This window comes from Terrapene carolina, unplaced genomic scaffold (assembly GCF_002925995.2).
Source record: "Terrapene carolina triunguis isolate 2854851 unplaced genomic scaffold, T_m_triunguis-2.0 Scaffold238, whole genome shotgun sequence".
Classification (NCBI taxonomy): Eukaryota; Metazoa; Chordata; order Testudines; family Emydidae; genus Terrapene; species Terrapene triunguis.
Window position 1 is genome coordinate 4,413,362 of NW_020664589.1, and position 17,422 is coordinate 4,430,783.

The 17,422-nt window shown below is 47.8% G+C and overlaps 1 protein-coding gene across 1 annotated transcript in view; it reads right to left on the reverse strand.

Annotated features, from left to right (window-relative positions):
• Positions 1-17,422, reverse strand: part of BRINP1 (BMP/retinoic acid inducible neural specific 1) — a 95,184-nt gene that overhangs the window by 22,426 nt on the left and 55,336 nt on the right. The window contains exons 3-5 of the mRNA XM_024197849.1: positions 12,672-12,862; positions 3,173-3,342; positions 1,701-1,806 (exon numbers count right to left, since the gene is read on the reverse strand). Of these exons, the coding sequence (XP_024053617.1) occupies positions 1,701-1,806; positions 3,173-3,342; positions 12,672-12,862 (467 nt within the window). The remainder of the gene's footprint in view (positions 1-1,700; positions 1,807-3,172; positions 3,343-12,671; positions 12,863-17,422) is intronic.

Below are 17,422 nucleotides of genomic sequence, written 5' to 3' on the forward strand. Positions count from 1 at the left end.
ATCTATCTATCTATCTATCTATCTATCTATCTATCTATCTATCTATCTAAAGGGTTTTGATTAGTGATCATCCTTATAGTATATATAAGAAGCCCTACATTATATATTACTATCTATATAAATTATGGGAAGGTACATTCAGTGATCACCAATACATTTAAAGCAACATGACTATTAATTTTAAAGAAAACATTTAAAAAAAAAATCCACAATATGACTTAATAAATGAAACCCAATTTCTGTGAAACATCCTATGTTTCACTAAAATTAAAACAACGCTTGCCAATTTACACTGAAAACCAAAAACATAATATAGCATGTTCTTCTGCAAAATTTACAATTTAAATCTATATAAAAATTGGACAAAGTGAACTGTTAAAATTCATATTTCCTATTATCTTAAACATTGAGTATAATCACAACAAAGTTCATGCACAATAAATTTCCTGCTCCATTGAAGTCAATGGAAAGACTCCTGTTGACTTCAGTGGAACCAGGACTGGTCATTACGTTAATTAATGTACTTGGCCCATGACCTCCAGTTCCAAAATACAGGTGTCTATGACTTGAACTAAAGGATTAGGTATACTAGGTTGTAGCTGACTGACACACCTCTGATCAGCCACCAGAGAGGGACAAAGGGACATTTGGCCAGTATGTTACTTAAATATCATTGGATATGTTGGTATTTCTTTACGTTGATGTATATACAACAATAAAAAAGCATCATGCCCATTTATTCTCTGGTGCTTTTGGGTTTGTTTTAGAACACAGTCAATATGAATAACAAACCCAGCAGCCTAGATTCACCCTTGTAGTCAAGCTACTAACCAAAAAATGAATCTCAAAAGGCATAATATTCCACCCTCATTCAGTTCTCACTCATTTCCCAAGCCCCGCTTCCCCCCCTGCCAAAAAAAAGTAGTTGCACCTCACAGCTTGTCCTGGATGCCAACAGACTCAGACTACTTCAGACAAGCAGAGAGCGTGGCAAGGTCAAGTTTATATAGGTTAAAACCTTAAACTCTGCCTGAAAACCAATAGGCAGCCAATACAAATCATAGAGCACTGGTGTAATGATATAGGGACCAATCCAAAGGCCAGTGAAATCAGCGGAAAAACTCCCATTGACCTCAGTGGGCTTTGGGTCAGGTCCATAGCCCTGCCATAAATCTCTCTCTCTCTCTCTCCCTCTTAGTCCTTCTCTGTTTCTCCTTCTCCCTGTTTCAACCATTGTTACTGTTTACTACTATTTGAACTGCAGTAGGATGCAGAGGACTGAGGGCCAAAATGGCAAAGGCCTCTAGGCACGTAAAGCTGCATCTAGGCACCCATGTAGGATTTACCGAAACACCTGAGCAGGTTAGGTGCCTAACTCCCATTGAAAGCCAATGGGATTCAGGCACCTACATTATGTAGGCACTTTTGGAAATTCCACTCTGTTCCTAATTACATCTTTAGGCACCTGAATGCCTTTGCAGTTCTGGTCCCATTGTGCTAGGCGCTGTACATATAAATAAGAAGACACTGTCCCTGCTCGAAGGAGCTTACAATGTAACTGAAGACAAGGCAAGTGAGTGTAACAAACACTAGAAGAGGAAGAAGAAGGAGGAGGAGGAGGGTATGAGCTTTAATTTCCTCTTGTCTTTCCTTTCCCCCACCCCCCCGACATTCACTCATTCCTTTCTTCTGTTTCCTACCTTGCAGGTGGAGTTTGCTCTCAGTGCTTTGCAGAAGGACAGAACTCACAGAGTCCAGATTGTCGTAGCTGTTACAGCCCAGGGGGCCAGTCCGAGTTTCTGTTACCTAGAGCAGGGTGCAAAAAAAAGGAAACATGCCATTTGTTTGCGGCATTTCCAGGACGGTCCAGTCCCTGACATCTCCACTGGCTGACAGACACCCACATCCATCCCACCCTCACGAAAATACAACCTCCATGACGTGGGTAAGAGCCAAATATCCCCCTTGGCCAGGTTAGAAATGCAAACTTGAAAGAAGATCCACCTCCCAGACTCTGTCCAGCTGCAAACTGTCCCTTGTTTTATATTATTGCATCTGAATCTGGGCCTGGTGAGGGGAGGCCTGTAGGCTGATCCATGGGGGATCTCTGCTGGCTTAGACCAGAAGGCAGGAGAGGAATTATCCTGTTTTCTCTCCATGGCAATCTAGAGCACATGGGTTGAGAAACAGATATGGTGAACGACGTCCTGCCCCCCACCACACAAGCACATACTATGGATAGATGGAGACACAGAAAATCCTCCCGCGGTGTGTAGCGTAGCTGTTGTTATCGTTGGTATCTAGCTGCCGAGGAGACCTGCCCTTTCTGAGTTCACAAAGAGTGGTTATGTGCTGTCAGGGCTTCAATATCTCAATCCAGTTTCCCATCCTTGAGGGAATAGGCTGGGCCAGGAGACACCACAGAACAATAACACAAGCCAGAGCCTTTCAGTGTGATGGCTAAGAGTGATGTCTCCATCCCGACTGCCTTCCCTGCAGCACGTTCCCTGACAATGGAATCCTTCCCCAATGGAGACTGAGTGCTTTCAAAGGAGGAGGCCGTTGTTTGTGGATCCATTTTCCTTTCCTTTGTATCCTCCTCCCAGTAGCTTCCCCCGCTCCCCCCCCCCAGCTCTCTATCTCTATCCGGAAGCCTTTGTAAAGCCTCATTGTGGGCTTTTCTCATTCCCTTGTAATCAATTCACCTGAGAGCTGTTCAGTAGAAACTGTACTAATACCTGCTGCAGGAAGACATACAAGGGTGGAGTGAGGCTGCCACTGCAGAACTGCTTGCCCATTTCCATTGTCGCTGCTGACCTGCCGTGGCCAGGCCCTCCCCAATACCACTGCTACACGGCAAGGACCACGTTCTCTTTAACATCAATGCCACACTGGGTGTCCCCTTCCCAAAAATCACTTCCACGCCGGAATGATCTGTGCCTACCCAAAATGAGGGACACAAAAGAATGACTTTTCCCATCTAACATCTGTACCACAGGGCAATAACTTGCCTTTTCCTGGGAAGAATGCCACGTTGGAATGGCTGGTGCCTACCCAGCGGCAATACCATATTAAAGGCCAAGCCCTGACTGGCATCACTATTGCATTGGAATGGCTGTCATTCCCCAGGCCATGTCTCTCCCTGGAATCTCCATAGCAGCAGAGGCAATACCTTGATTGCTCCGGTAGAGATCTGGATCTCATGGAGTCTCCTCATGGTGCCATCGCGGTCTACAAAGTAGGAGGAAGCAAGCTGGTGCAGCGCCTCAACGCTTTGGGTGGCGTTTCCTGACTTCCTGTCAAGCCGGCTTTTGTCCATGTACATGGTCAAGGCCTCCTCCCCTGCAGTGAAAGGAAACAGATTGCTACATTGGAAGGTTTGCTGCTACCACACAGGTACCGATGGTATCACACGCTGAACCTGTGCAGTCCAAACTCTGCACCCCTGGAGATGCCTTGTGCAACAAATCCAGTCCCATTCTTCTGTACAATAGGCCAGATTCAAAATCTGAGTATAGTTCCATTGAGGCCAATGGTGCAGCAGCTGCTGTAAACTGGAATAACTTCACTAAAGACAATGCTGATTTACACCAACTGAGAAACTAGCCCATTATATAGAACAATAACAACAAGGCTTGTCATTTTGGGGGTACATTTGGAGTGATGGGGCCAATATTTAGACTTGGTGGAAGAAGATGCAACTCTCATGGAAGTCTCTTTTCTTAATTCATAGCATAAATGATGGCTTAAGTTACATTTAGCTCATGAGTGACTGGATCTGTGTTTAAAGGGTAAACGAGTGTCACCTGGCATCCAGTGGCTATGCAAGATGAGTGGTTGAGAAGAATGGGGAGTAGGAGGGATGAGATGACAAGCAGAAAAACAGCAAAGAGAAGTAGCATAAACAACCACTTGCTCTTCCTACAGTCCTGGAGAGCACAGGTGATGCGTGTTGTGTGGGTACAAGAGCAAGGGATAAGGTGTTGAACAGGACAAAGGAGTGCAGGGAAATCAGGCCCGGTATTAACAAGAGCACTGCTGCCCTGGAAATGACAGAGAATCAGGAAGTACAGACGTTCGAGTCCCAAGAGGCAACAAACGTTAATGAACAATAGCAACATTCTGAATGAAATGAAAAGAAGACAGAACAAAGTTTATAACCACAGTTTATTGTTAAAAACATCTATTCATGATGGCTGAGCCAGAATACAATCCAGCTGACTTTCTCTGAGCTCTGCTAGCATTGCAAGACTCAAAGGAGTGACAGGCAAAACCAACACATTTTCCTCACTGAGGTCAGGAAATCTGATTTTGAATGTACACACGGAGCAGAAGGTTTTTTTTATGTAGTTAGCTTTAAGAGAAGAATCAAAGTTTAATTAGGGTGGAAGTAAGTAGCACCTGCTATAATCCAACCTGTGTATCCAACAGATGAACTGATATTTATGCTGCTGCTGATCATTATAATACTAGGGTTGTATGAAAGAAATTGCATCACTACTGTTTTGATGGATTTTACTATAGGGACATTTGATTATTTTAAGGAAAAAACTGATTTTTTCCTGTGGAAAGCAGACACTTTCTGTGACAAACTTTGATTTGAAAAATTAAAAAAATGATATGAAATGTGTCTCCACATTTTTTATTTAAAAACCAAACCCCAGAATATTTTGATTTGGCTATACTACTGTGGTGCCTAATGGGAATTGTAGTTCAGTTTCCCCACGGCCTTATTCTCCTCGATGGGCCAGACTCCCTAGCTGACCCACATATCCCATGATGCACCATGGCCAGGGTCTCCCACGACACACCAAGAGGGAAGACTGTGGTGCATCATGACAAACAGCCTGACCAGGGAACCCAATCTAAGCCACAGAGAATGGGAGCTTCCAGCACCCAACTACAACTCCCCTGAGGCAAGCTGTGGCATTTTCAAATCAAAATATTTTGATTTTTTGCCAGGATGTCAAAATTTTCTGCGGAAAATTCCGACCCAAACCATTGTTTTCCTCAAAATTTTCCATGGGAAAAAAACAACCCAAATTCTGACCAGCTCTAAATAATAACAACAATAATTAATAATAATCAACAATGAATCTGTTGACAGTGATGCCTAGAGGCCCAAGTTGGGGATCAAGGCTTCACCATGTTAGGCCTTGAACACACACATAACAGAGAAGATGTTTCCTGCCCCAAAGGGTTTACAATCTAAGCATATGATGGGAGACAACAGGTGGATACAACAAACAGACGGGGGAAGCACAAGGTAATGAGACTAATGTGATTAACATGATAAGCAGCGGTCACAGCACACCAGCTGCTTAGCTGCTGTCAAGTGTTTTGCCGGCGTCACAACGCAGGTGAGTTTTCAGGAGAGCTTTGAAGGAATGTTTACAGGGAGTTTGTGGATGTTTACAGGGAGTTCCTTGTATGAGGGGGAAAGCTTGGGAGAAAATGCAAAGGTGCTTGTGGGGGAATGTGATTAATAGGCAATAAAGGCTGTAGCTTGGGCCAAATGTATCCTTGATGTAACTGTACTGAACTCAGTGGAGTTGCACCAGAGATCAATGTGGTCTTCTGTGTCCATTTCAGACTAGACTACCGTACCTAGCAGAATGTGGCACCTGGGGGCCCTGGACGGGTATCTCCCGGATGGCAGTTAGATACCCAGCTCCTGTTGAGTTCTAGTGGGATTTGGAAACTCCCTTGTGTTCTTGTGCAAAGCCCACACCTTGTTTTTGCTTCCCATGCAGAAAGATCAAGGCCGTTGTCAGTCCCTGGCTCAACAATCACTGGTGGAATGCTGGGCTGGGACAACGCTTTGAACTGGGGATGCTCTTGTACACTGTGAACTTGCACTGGTATAAATATAATGATCAGGAGTGTGAAAAATCCACCCCTCCCCCCGAGCGATGTAGTTCTATCGGCCTAACCCCGGTGTAGACAGGGCTATGTGGATGGGAGGGCTTCTCCCTGCAACAGAGCTACCGCCTCTCATGGAGGTGGATTAACTACGCGGCCGGGAGAAGCTCTCCCGTAATTGCGTCTTCACTGAAGTGCTACAGTGGCGCAGCTGCACCAGCGTTCTAAGTGTAGACCTGCCCTGGCACTGCTGTCATCAAGGTAGTGTGAATATAGACATTCAATGTAGCTCCAGAAGCGTGGGGAGCGGCAGTGGAGGAACGACCAAGCCATGCTGAGTATATATCCACTGATTTCAGACACTTTTGTACTTGACACGGCTCAGCCATGCCTCTGCTGCCGCTCCCCATACTACCACGGCTACCCTGCTACTTGTATTCATGCTAACTCTCAGGAGATAGCACAAATATGTGTACACGAGTTGGGGACTCACACCCCTAGCTCGTCGTGTAGACACAGCCGTGGAGACCTGGCAGAAAGCAAAACGTCCTGGTTTAATCCCCACCTGGTAAAGCTACTGGGCAGTAACCGAAGGTGCTAGGATGTTAAATACTTATCCAAAAATGGAATCTACATGGACGGAGCTGAGGGTAGGAACAAGGGTCCCAGACCGGCATGTAAGTAGGGTATTTGAAGCTAGCACCTAGACAGTAGTTGGAGAACCCAAAGCTTTTATGGCACCTGGAGATCTGTGTTCTATTCCCAAAGAAGCCGTCGTTTGCCCCTCCAAAGTGTTTCAGTCTCACCACAGGGAGGATGAGGGGGGAAAAAAAGAGAAACCTCTCCGTGCTTCATTCCATGCACATCCTGGGAGACAAGCCCCGTTCCTGAGACGTGAGATACAATGGCAGGAGAGGGCAGGGAGAGACCGCTGCTTGAAACCCACGCTGTGTGCATGTGCCTAAGACTGGGAAAAGCCCAACATCCCCATGGAAAGAGAGCCAGCGAAAACAGCCCATAGATCAAGAGGGGTTAATAGACTTTTGCTGCATTATTAAGTCTTAATTTCTCGTTTATTAAGCGGATGCTACGTTCAAAGTTGTCTTCCCTTCAGGGCTTTCCCTGCAAATTAGCTCTCGGCTCTGTGTACTCCATCCCTGAGCGTGGATGCCCTAGAAATGACCCTGCACCAATCCCTTTGTCAGAACTAAACTGGAGCAGGGCTGGCTCTCTGTCGGGCTCTGGGGGAAACAAGCTGCTCGGCAACAGAAAGGCATCAGAAATCCTCCTCTTGTGGAAAGTGTCTAGGCCGCAACAGTGCTGGATGCAGGATGGTCTGCTCCATCTCTCGGACCTCCTTGAGCCCCTCCCAACAGCTGCTACGCAAACAGGGAGTCTTGCACATTTGTCTCTCGTTCTATAGCTGGTTAAATGTCAGGCTGAGATTTGAATTAATAAAAAGCACAATTCTCTGGGTAGCTGCTTTTTTATGGGGTCCAAGGTCTTAAAGCGACTCCTAAGCGACGATCGACTTGATGTCACAGGGATCTGGATTAGCCTGCAAACTCTGAGCAGAACATGTCCCCCTCCGTGCACAATGCACACTGTGTGGCAGGTCTAAAGCTGCTTCATCTTCATCACGGTCATTGGCAAGATGAATCCTTCATTCCTCTTGCCCTGCCTGCCCCAACCCCGCTGCTCTGGGCTGATTGAACACTTCGCACTTCTGTCCAACACCAGCTCTCGTTACAAGCCTCTGCATATTTAAAAATGTTGTGTTGTAAAAACAGGAGATGGAACAAGCCACTGTGAATAATTCACAACCTCGCCCGGGTGAAATTAAAAATATATTTCACCGTTGAAGGTCTTTGTTATTTGGAATTTCCAGGGACGTGGAAGAGAAAAAGGCTGCCAATGGAAAGAAAAATAAAACCACAAATAAAACTCCATTCACCTCCATGGTTTCTTCCTTCACTGCCTTGTCCTGTGTACCACTAGGCTATCCTGGAGGGAGGGATAGCTCAGTGGTTTGAGCATTGGCCTACTAACCTCAGAGTTGTGAGTTCAATCCTTGAGGAGGCCATTTAGGGAACTGGGGTAAAAATCTTTCTGGGGATTGGTCCTGCTTTGAGCAGGGGGTTGGACTAGATGACCTCCTAAAGTCCCTTCCAACCCTGATATTCTATGATTCCAAGGAGATGTTTCCTTAACAGAAATGAGCTCTCTCTATACAGAGTTCTTTTAGGCCCTGATTCAACACAGCATCTCTACCCAGCAAATCACTTAAGCACGTGCTTTGCTGTATTGGAACATTTCATGTGGTTGGGGTGGTGGAATTTGATTGGATGCATTGAACCGGCAGTTTTGGACTAAGGATTCTTTTAGGGCTGCATTCAGTAATGGCTAGGACCACATGACTTCAATGGACCTCCACCAGTTTAGCCCATCTGAGGATCTGGCACCTACCTTGTGCATGAAATATATGCAGGCAGGGATGCAAATCAGTCTAATCTTGTCTACATAGCTGATCATTTACAGTATGTTTAAAGAGCTTTCCATAGCCCCCAGAGGAACAAGAGCCAGAAATCCTAGGAATTTCACTAAGGATTTTGCTATTGCCAGTCTATTTTATGTGGACGGTGCTCAGATAATATGATGAGCAGCAGCACAAAACTTTAAGATAAGATGCCTTCTTTGTCACTGCAGTATTCTCAGTGCAACTACTGATCCATGCTATACATGCTGTTTAACTCTATGTACAAAACGGATAATAGCTACAAGCGGTAAAAAGACAAACAGAAGCAAAAAATGTCCATGAGAAATGGACTTCCACTTTTTAATTTTCAAAATATTTGAAATTTTCTACCCAGCTCCAGTAACCGGGCATGCAAATTGGTGACTGCACCTGCAGTTCTCCATCGTATTGATCTCCTGGCGTATGCTGCCCATACCGGGACCTGTCTGCAGTCCCTGGGTATATATTTTGCATTGAATTTAATTATTATTCTTTTTTCTTTAAATATGACCCATATTTTTTCCTTTAACTGTTGTATCCAGTTCAGGCCACTCTCTGTCCCCCATCAGTGTCTCCATCCCTGCCTAATGCCTTGGTATGCTACTTCATAGAGCACTCCAAGATTTTTCCAAGTCCAGTGAGTTTCCCCTGTGGGAGAAGATTGTTTTCCTTCTGTATTGAGTTTGTATCAGAGAGAGAGAGAGCATCTGGTTTCAAGAAACAAGGCAGGGTGTGAAGGTTAGGGGGGACTGGTATTATAGGCACTATACCAGCCACGCTGCTATTCTGTCTATTTCAAGAGAGAAAATCACCCAGGCAGAATATCCAATTCACATGGTTCTTTCAAATGCTGCCTGTGCACTTATTTGGAGTTTGGCTTTAACATATTTAATCTGGAATGATTATCATCACACAGGCATCACACACACATGCCCATATGCACCCTCTCAAAACTGCACCCTCTCAAAACATCGTCTTAAAACTAGGGTGACCAGAGAGCAAATGTGAAAAATCGGGACAGGAGTTGGGGGTAATAGGAGCTTATATAAGAAAAAGACCCAAAAATCGGGACATCTGCTCACCCTATCTTAAAACTCACATACTCAGATATTGGTATTTGCATACTCAGGGCCATACTGTGAGTCTCTCACACATAGCAGTACCTAAGGCCACACGGAGTACTCTGTCCTGTTAAAAGTAGTAAGACATAGGGCTCAGTTCACCCCCATCATGTGGCATTGCCTTTTAAGATCTTGGGAGGTCTGATATATATAAGGGCCTAGGAAATAGGAGATACTGGTGGAAAGGAAGTGGTCCTAGAAGTAAGTAGTATTTTGGGAGGAAATCCAGTTATTGTTTCTTTAAGGGCTTGTGATCAGGAGCTTTGCAGGGTGGGTGGAGCCAGGGCTCCCCTTGCTCCCAGCCAATTGGGATGAGCTTTAGGAAGGGGATCAGCATATATGCTGCCTTCTCCTTCATAGCATGGCAGACAGCAGCAGGAGACGGGTGGGCTGCTGAGCCTGAGGACTAATTGGAGGAAGGGGCCAGGTGAAGGAGATTCTTGCTAAAGCTCCACAACCTGCCTAAGTTCCCACCCTAGCTCCAGGGAGGAGAGCTGGGGGAGTCGGGCCTTAAAGAGAGAGAGAGAGGGGACATTCTGAATTACAATCCATCTGCTGCCAGAGAGACTGGCAGTGGCCTGGAAGTCACGCCTCAGCGGCGGGCAGGGAGGAAGCTGGAGTGAGAGTAGTGGAGACCTTAGCCCTGAAAGAGCTAAGGACAAAATAGGAGCATCCCAAGGAAGCAGTGAGGGATTAGAAGGATCACTCCTTAGCTGCCTAACATGGTGTCCCTGGGCTGGAAAACCAAGAGGAGAGGTCAGTCCTCCTACAGGCTTCAGGACTGAAAGAACAAAGATAGGTATGCCCAGATCATAGAATCATAGAAGATTAGGGTTGGAAGAGACCTCAGGAGGTCATCTAGGCCAACCCCCTGCTCAAAGCAGGACCAATTCCCAACTAAATCATCCCAGCCAGGGCTTTGTCAAGCTGGGCCTTAAAAACCTCTAAGGAAGGAGATTCCACCACCTCCCTAGGTAACCCATTCCAGTGCTTCCCCACCCTCCTAGTGAAATAGTTTTTCCTACTATCCAACCTAGACCTCCCCCACTGCTCTTTGTTCTGTCATCTGCCACCACTGAGAACAGCGGAGCTCCATCCTCTTTGGAACCCCCCTTCAGGTAATTGAAGGCTGCTATCAAATCCCCCCTCACTCTTCTCTTCTGCAGACTAAATAACCCCAGTTCCCTCAGCCTCTCCTCGTAAATCATGTGCCCCAGCCCCCTGATCATTTTCGTTGCCCTCTGCTGGACTCTCTCCAATTTGTCCATATCCTTTCTGTAGTGGGGGGCAGGAAGTGGGGGGAGAAACTGGACATAATACTCCAGATGTGACTTCACCAGTGCCGAATAGAGGGGAATAATCACTTCCCTTGATCTGCTACCAATGCTCCTACTAATGCAGCCCAATATGCCGTTAGCCTTCTTGGCAACAAGGGCACACTGCTGACTCATATCCAGCTTCTTGTCCACTGTAATCCCCAGGTCCTTTTCTGCAGAACTGCTGCTTAGCCAGTTGGTCCCCAGCCTGTAGCGGTGCATGGGATTCTTCCTTCCTAAGTGCAGGACTCTGCACTTGTCCTTGTTGAACCTCATCAGATTTCTTTTGGCCCAATCCTCCAATTTGTCTAGGTCACTCTGGACCCTCTCCCTACCCTCCAGTGTATCTATCTCTCCCCCCCAGCTTAGTGTCATCCGCGAACTTGCTGAGGGTGCAATTCATCCCATCATCCAGATCATTAATGAAGATGTTTAACAAAACTGGCCCCAGGACCGACCCTTGGGGCACTCCACTTGATACCGGCTGCCAGCTAGACATGGAGCCGTTGATCACTATCCGTTGAGCCTGATCATCTAGCCAGCTTTCTATCCACCTTATAGTCCATTCATCCAGATGGGGGCCAAAGGCCTAGCATAAAGGCCATTAGACTCTGAGTTTTCTGTTTGGACTTTTCTGTTACCCCCGGAAGGGGGCTGAGCTGAAAGGTGACCTGGCTGGAGGGCCGGGCCACAGAAGCTGCAGACAGTTGCAGAACCAGAATGATGGATAAGGGGATGCTGCCGTGGAAGAACCCCTTGCAATGCCTTGTCCTAGCACCAGGGGGAGCAATGACAGTGGGTTTGCGTCAGCCGAGAGCACTTGCGCTACTCAGTTTAACTTTGGGCATCACTAGGGCTGCAAAATATTTCCAAGGCCTTCCACCCGAGCCCTCAGCAGGTGTGTGGACACACGTATATTGTCAGGGATGAGGACTTGCCGTCATGCCTGCCCAGTCTCTGGGCAGCCTATGAGCACAACAGAGCTGCATGATTGACACCCCACCTACTGGCCGAGGAAGTCAACAAGCACCTAGGTCCAACAGCCACAACGGATCTCTGGCAGCTCAACTCACACACCCGCTAATGTAATCTCTACTGTGCCTGCCTTGCTCCTCGCTCTGCTCCAGCCCTGATCCTACTTGTTCCCAGCCTTGTTCCTATCCTGCCCAGTCCACTGCAGCCCTGCTTGGTTCCTGACCCTGGGCTCTGACTCTCGGTCCCTGACTCCAGCTTTGAGCTTGGGCGCCGTTCCTGGCCTGACCACCTCTGCTCTGACCACTAGGCACGACTGCCCACCCTACACACATACGGTATGCACTCAAAACCTGACACAGACATGTGCGCACACATCATATAAACACACACCGTTCTCATATCAAGTGTGTGTAAACGCAGATCACAGAAACACTCCACGCATGCTATTGTCAAACAAAGCACACCTGCGCTCATGTCACACACACCAATACACATTCCATGGTCACACCAGGCGCACATGTCACATCTACCGATACCCACCCCCGCACACTCTGCTTCATAAGCCAAGGAGGCCATTCAGAGTTAGCCTGGGCTTTTGAGCAGATCTGGAGGAGGGTATGGGGCTTCAGGGGGGGAAATGTGACGACCCTGACTCATCACCATACCAACCGACCTACATCCTTCCTCGGGCCTGAAGAAGGGCTCTGTGTAGCTCAAACGCTTGCACCTTCCACCAACAGAAGTTGGTCCAATAAAAGATATTTCCCTCGCCCACCTTGTCTCTCTTACATTCAAAGTGACACAGAGCTGGAAGAGCATGCTTCACCCCCTCTCCCCACCGTCCCAGTGACTGTGTAAGAAAATACCCCGGTTGCCACCTACCTCCTAGGGTGGCAGAGATGAGGATGTGGGTGCCGTACTTTTTGATGATGGTATCAATGAACTGTTGCGTGGTGGGTCTCCTGCCCAGCAAGCGGATGCTCCTCTGGAATTCAGGCATCAGGGGCACTGGATTGCGGACCAGGTCCCTCCGTTCGATGGCTGTGTTCCTCACCTTCCAACGGGCAAACTCCCTATGCGACAACACAGGAACACAACACAGGTGAGGCTCTAAGTCTGGACAGGAGGGGAGAACCACCAAGGAAGGGGAAAGATGAAGGCAAAGGGGAAAATACTGGAGGACATCCCCACATAGATACACAGGTGAGGCTCTGAGGAGGGGGAGGAAGAAGAGGAGAAGCAAGAAGTTACTGCACAATGCAGGAGCAGGGTCTGAGCTGGTGCTGGGGGAACCTCAACTAGTTCAGAGGTACATTTCAGATGAGCTTCCAGAAGTATGGCTGCCCCTATGTAGGGGGCAGAGTATCCCACATCTGCCTACCGCAGGGCTCCTACACCTTCCTCTAAAGAAGCTAGCTTGGGCCATTCTTAGAGACAGGATACTGGAGCAGACAGCTCTTGGTTCTGCTCCAGTCTGGCAATTCCCATGTCCATGTGTTTCCATCCTATCTAAACTTTCTGACTGTGCAAAACCCAGCTAAAAAGTTGGACAGCACAAGCTTGCTCATGATGTCCTGATTTTCCAGCCCCTGGAGTGCAGGGGAATGTGATCCTTGACCAACAACATGGACAGAACCTGCTCAGCACCTGCCCTCTGAAAATCAGGCCCCTTTAAGGTATGTCAGGTTGGGCAGCCAAAAACCGAGGCACCTGACATTACTAGCCTCTTTTGCAAAATCTTGGAGAAGGCCTAAGAAGAAAACCAGTATTTACAACGCTCCTGCAATACGCACAGCACTATCTTAAGCAATATGTTGCCATGTCCAATTGAGTCACAGGCTGCTGTTCCTTTTCGTTCATTTATTCCAGTAAATCAGATCAAACATTCGTTTAAATAATAGGAATAACAATACGTGGCATTTTCTATCTCAATAAGTATTGGCATCCCCCTGTACGGGTGGAGAAACTGACGAGCCGGGAGATGATTTAGTGCACTCAGCGGCAAAGCCATGATCAGACCCTGGGGCTCTTGGCTTCCAGTCTGGTTCTCTAGCCACAGGGCCTTGCTGCCTTTTAGATTATTTTAATGAATGTAATTACGCATGTGTTTATTTTGACTGGGTCCCATCATCACTCACCAGGGTGACTTACAGCAATAATATCAGCAACATACCAGCCTTTTAACTTCAAATGCAAACTCCGGAGCTAATTCCCACTTGTTTATCCTCAGACTTTCAAAAACCTAACCAAAAATTCCATTGACAGTGTGCCCTAAAACTCACTACACTCAGGCTATGGAAAGAGCAGATCCCAGAAATACGGTCCTTTCACTGAAAATATTCTGCCACCTGTCTTGGAGCATTTCCTCCCAGCAACCAGTAACGAGAACAACCCAATGGATCAGTTATGCCTATGATGGGACACATTGGGAGTCAGATTCTTGGTTCCAAAATGATTTCCAAATAACGAGTACCTTGAATAGCCCCCAGAAATGCACAGGTGTTCATTGCATGGAGCACAAAGTATGGCTGTCACATGCTCATACTGCATAGAGTACAAGCCTCAGGTGTTCATGGCGCTCACAGTGCCATATTGGTGTGATGTGCTGTGAATGTGGCACCTGATCTGACCCCACTGACATCAGTGAACTTTGGAGCAGGCCCCTGGAGCCTGCGATGGAAATGCAAGATGTCTCGTGCAGCTAATGCCACTCACGACATGAGCCTGCACTAGTTGATGCAACTGGGTTCTTTTCAAGGGTAGCCTAAGTATAACTCAGTGGGGCAGACAGAACTAGCAAGGCCATGGAACAGTGTTGTGAGTCCATGTTAAAGAGACGCTAATGCCTTATGGGGGAAAGGGAGTGGAGAGCCAGTGAGGGACCAAGACTGGTGGCAGAATATTTTCAGTGAAAGGACTCTCACTCTATCTATCCATCCCTGTCCCAGTAACGATAGATAGATAGATAGATAGATAGATAGAGGGGGTATATGAGGATAGATAGATAGATAGATTCACCCCTTCTGAGCTAGCACTAATGAGTGAGCAGTCCACATTGTGTGTCAGAGAGATGGAGGGAGTCGCTGGGGACAGTCTCAATACTCGTTAGTGGTACATTCCCTCCAGGGGAAAAACAAAAGGGAAAAATGCTGAGGAGGGAGGCAGAGTTGAAAGCATAGACCGGGGACATCACCCAGAGCTCCCACTGAGTCTCTACAGATAGGAGAATCCAAGGGCACGTACATCTCTATCTGGGGAGAGGCGTCTGAAAAGGAGAGGCCGTCGGAGCAAATTAAATTCTCCATCTTCAAGCCGCCCAGGCGACCAAAGGACATAAGTGGAGAAACAAGTTCAGCGCAGACCTTGGGGGCTGTGGTTTCAAACCAGAATGAAATGCAGCAACCAAGGAGCAGGACTGAATATGTTAAAGAAACAGAGCAGAAAAGTTCCGAATGAAGCCCAGAAGTACCACGCTAACGAGGCCGCTTCCCCACCTCACTCTCCTCCTCCCAGGGGGTATTGCTGCCTATGGGCCTTGCAGGACAGCCTGGGGATGCCATGCACAACATATGCTCCAGCAACGAGGCCCAGCCACGTGGGCTAAGGGCAGAGTCACTCCTTTTGGAGCTGTCACCATAGCCAGGTTGAACTTCCCCGCCTCCCTTCCAGCTTGCTCACTCCCCCTCTCCTTGTCAAGCACGGCTTAAAAGCCACCAGCTGCTGCATGCTGCCCACAGCCGATGAGCTGTCAGCCTGTGCCCCTCCCACACTACCCCAAGCCCCAGGACTTGCAATTACCAGCCAGCCTCCTGTGCCCCCCAACACCTCAGCGTTGCTGTTCTTATTTACTGGGTGACATTAGTGTGATCAAGGGAATGAGCCAAATACCCTGCTCTAAGAGCCGGATTGTATAGTTCTGCGTGCGTAGGCGAGAGACCGCTACGGAGGTGCTTATCTGCCCCCCGTCTCCACAGTGTCCAAGCACCTCACAAGCATTGGCAGCCCTGAGGTATAGGAAGTATGATCAGCCCCATAGGACAGATGGGGAACTGAGGCACAGAGAGTCTCATTGAGTTGCCCGAGGTCACTCACAGAGTCTGTGGCACAGCCAGGAATACATCCCGAGGTCTCCTGTGTCCCAGTCCAGTGTCTTTACACAAGACCACGCCTTCCCTCCCCGGCCTCCCGCCCCTGATCCGGGGCTGGATACACGCATAGTCCTCCTGGCTCCTGAGTGCAAGACTCCTTGAGATTGCTGCAGGCACTAGATACCCCCAAAGGCTCTGGTGAGGGGCAGGATCACAGCAGGACCATGGCACTGAGCTGGCCTGACACAGAGGGAGAGGTCTCCCTGCCCCCTTTCAAAGGATGGGAGAGGTGCTTTTCCAGCTGCCCCTCCCTGAAATGCCCAGGACAAATCCAGGCTGAGCAGTTTGTCTAGGGATTTCCTCTGCAGCACGGCCTCTCCTCCGTCCATGACAGCATTAGGCCATTAAAGGCTGAGATTTTCAAAGGGGCACGAGGGAATTAAGTTCCCAGAGGCGTTCTAGAACCTCGCCGGGTCCTACAGCCCAGCCTCCAGCCCGAGCCCAGACATCTACACAGCTGTGAAACAGCCCCGCAGCCCAAGTGCTGCGATCCCGAGTCAGCTGGCACGGGCCAGCCATGGGTTTATAACTGCAGTGCAGACATACCCCTTGTCTTCTTTGACCGTTCAGCCCATAGCTTCTGTATTAGATACACAATACAGCTCAGGTTAGCACACCAAGAAAATATCTAATTCCAGAGCAACATTTCAAAAGAAAAACAGTGCAAGCCAAAAGTGATCAGACATGAGAGCTGGAGTTCACTTGCCAGTGAGAGAGACAGACAGATACATGACAGCTAACTGGCTAGACGGATGTTAGAGCTACTGATCAGGGCAGTAAACAGCAGTCCGTTACTCTTGGGGTGTTCTGCAGGGCAAGGCTGCACGTGAGGGCTGGCTGCTGCCACAGAATTATAAGCCTTTGAAGTAACCCCCCTACTTTCCTTCCCCCACACACTAAATTTTCTCGCCCCCCCCCCACCCCCCCCCAAGGGGGGTGTCCCCCCCCCCCCCCCCGCCAGTGGTGTGTTCTCTAGCCCTGTGTCTAGTCTAGTCTTAAGTGTTTCAAGCAGCAAGTCCTCCTATTTCCCTGGGCAATTCTTCCACCATCTCTTGGATGTCACTGTTAGGAAGCATTTTTGTTGTTGTTTTGTTTTTCTCTCACTGATATTTTGTGGAAAAAACAGCATTTGTTTTGATGGGGGGGGGGGAGGATGCCAAGAACAACATGGATTTTGCAAACAGCGCTGAGAAATAAATGACTTCAAAGTTGGGTGGATTTTGTGTGACCTTGAGAGTACCTCGGTAAGTGGATTGTTCCAGCACTAAATTAAAACACAATCAAACAAGCATGACTCCGAGTCTAGTGCTGTCTGTTTGGACAGCGAGTGAGCCTCCCTCTGTTTATGAGTGAGACCTAATTATTGGGTGCTGGAAAGATCAATTTAAAAAAAAAAAAGAGAAGAAAGTGGAATACATTTTTATTGAGCCAAAGCCTAGGGAGGGTAGGAAAGATGATTTAGTGGATAGGGCATTAGGATGAGCG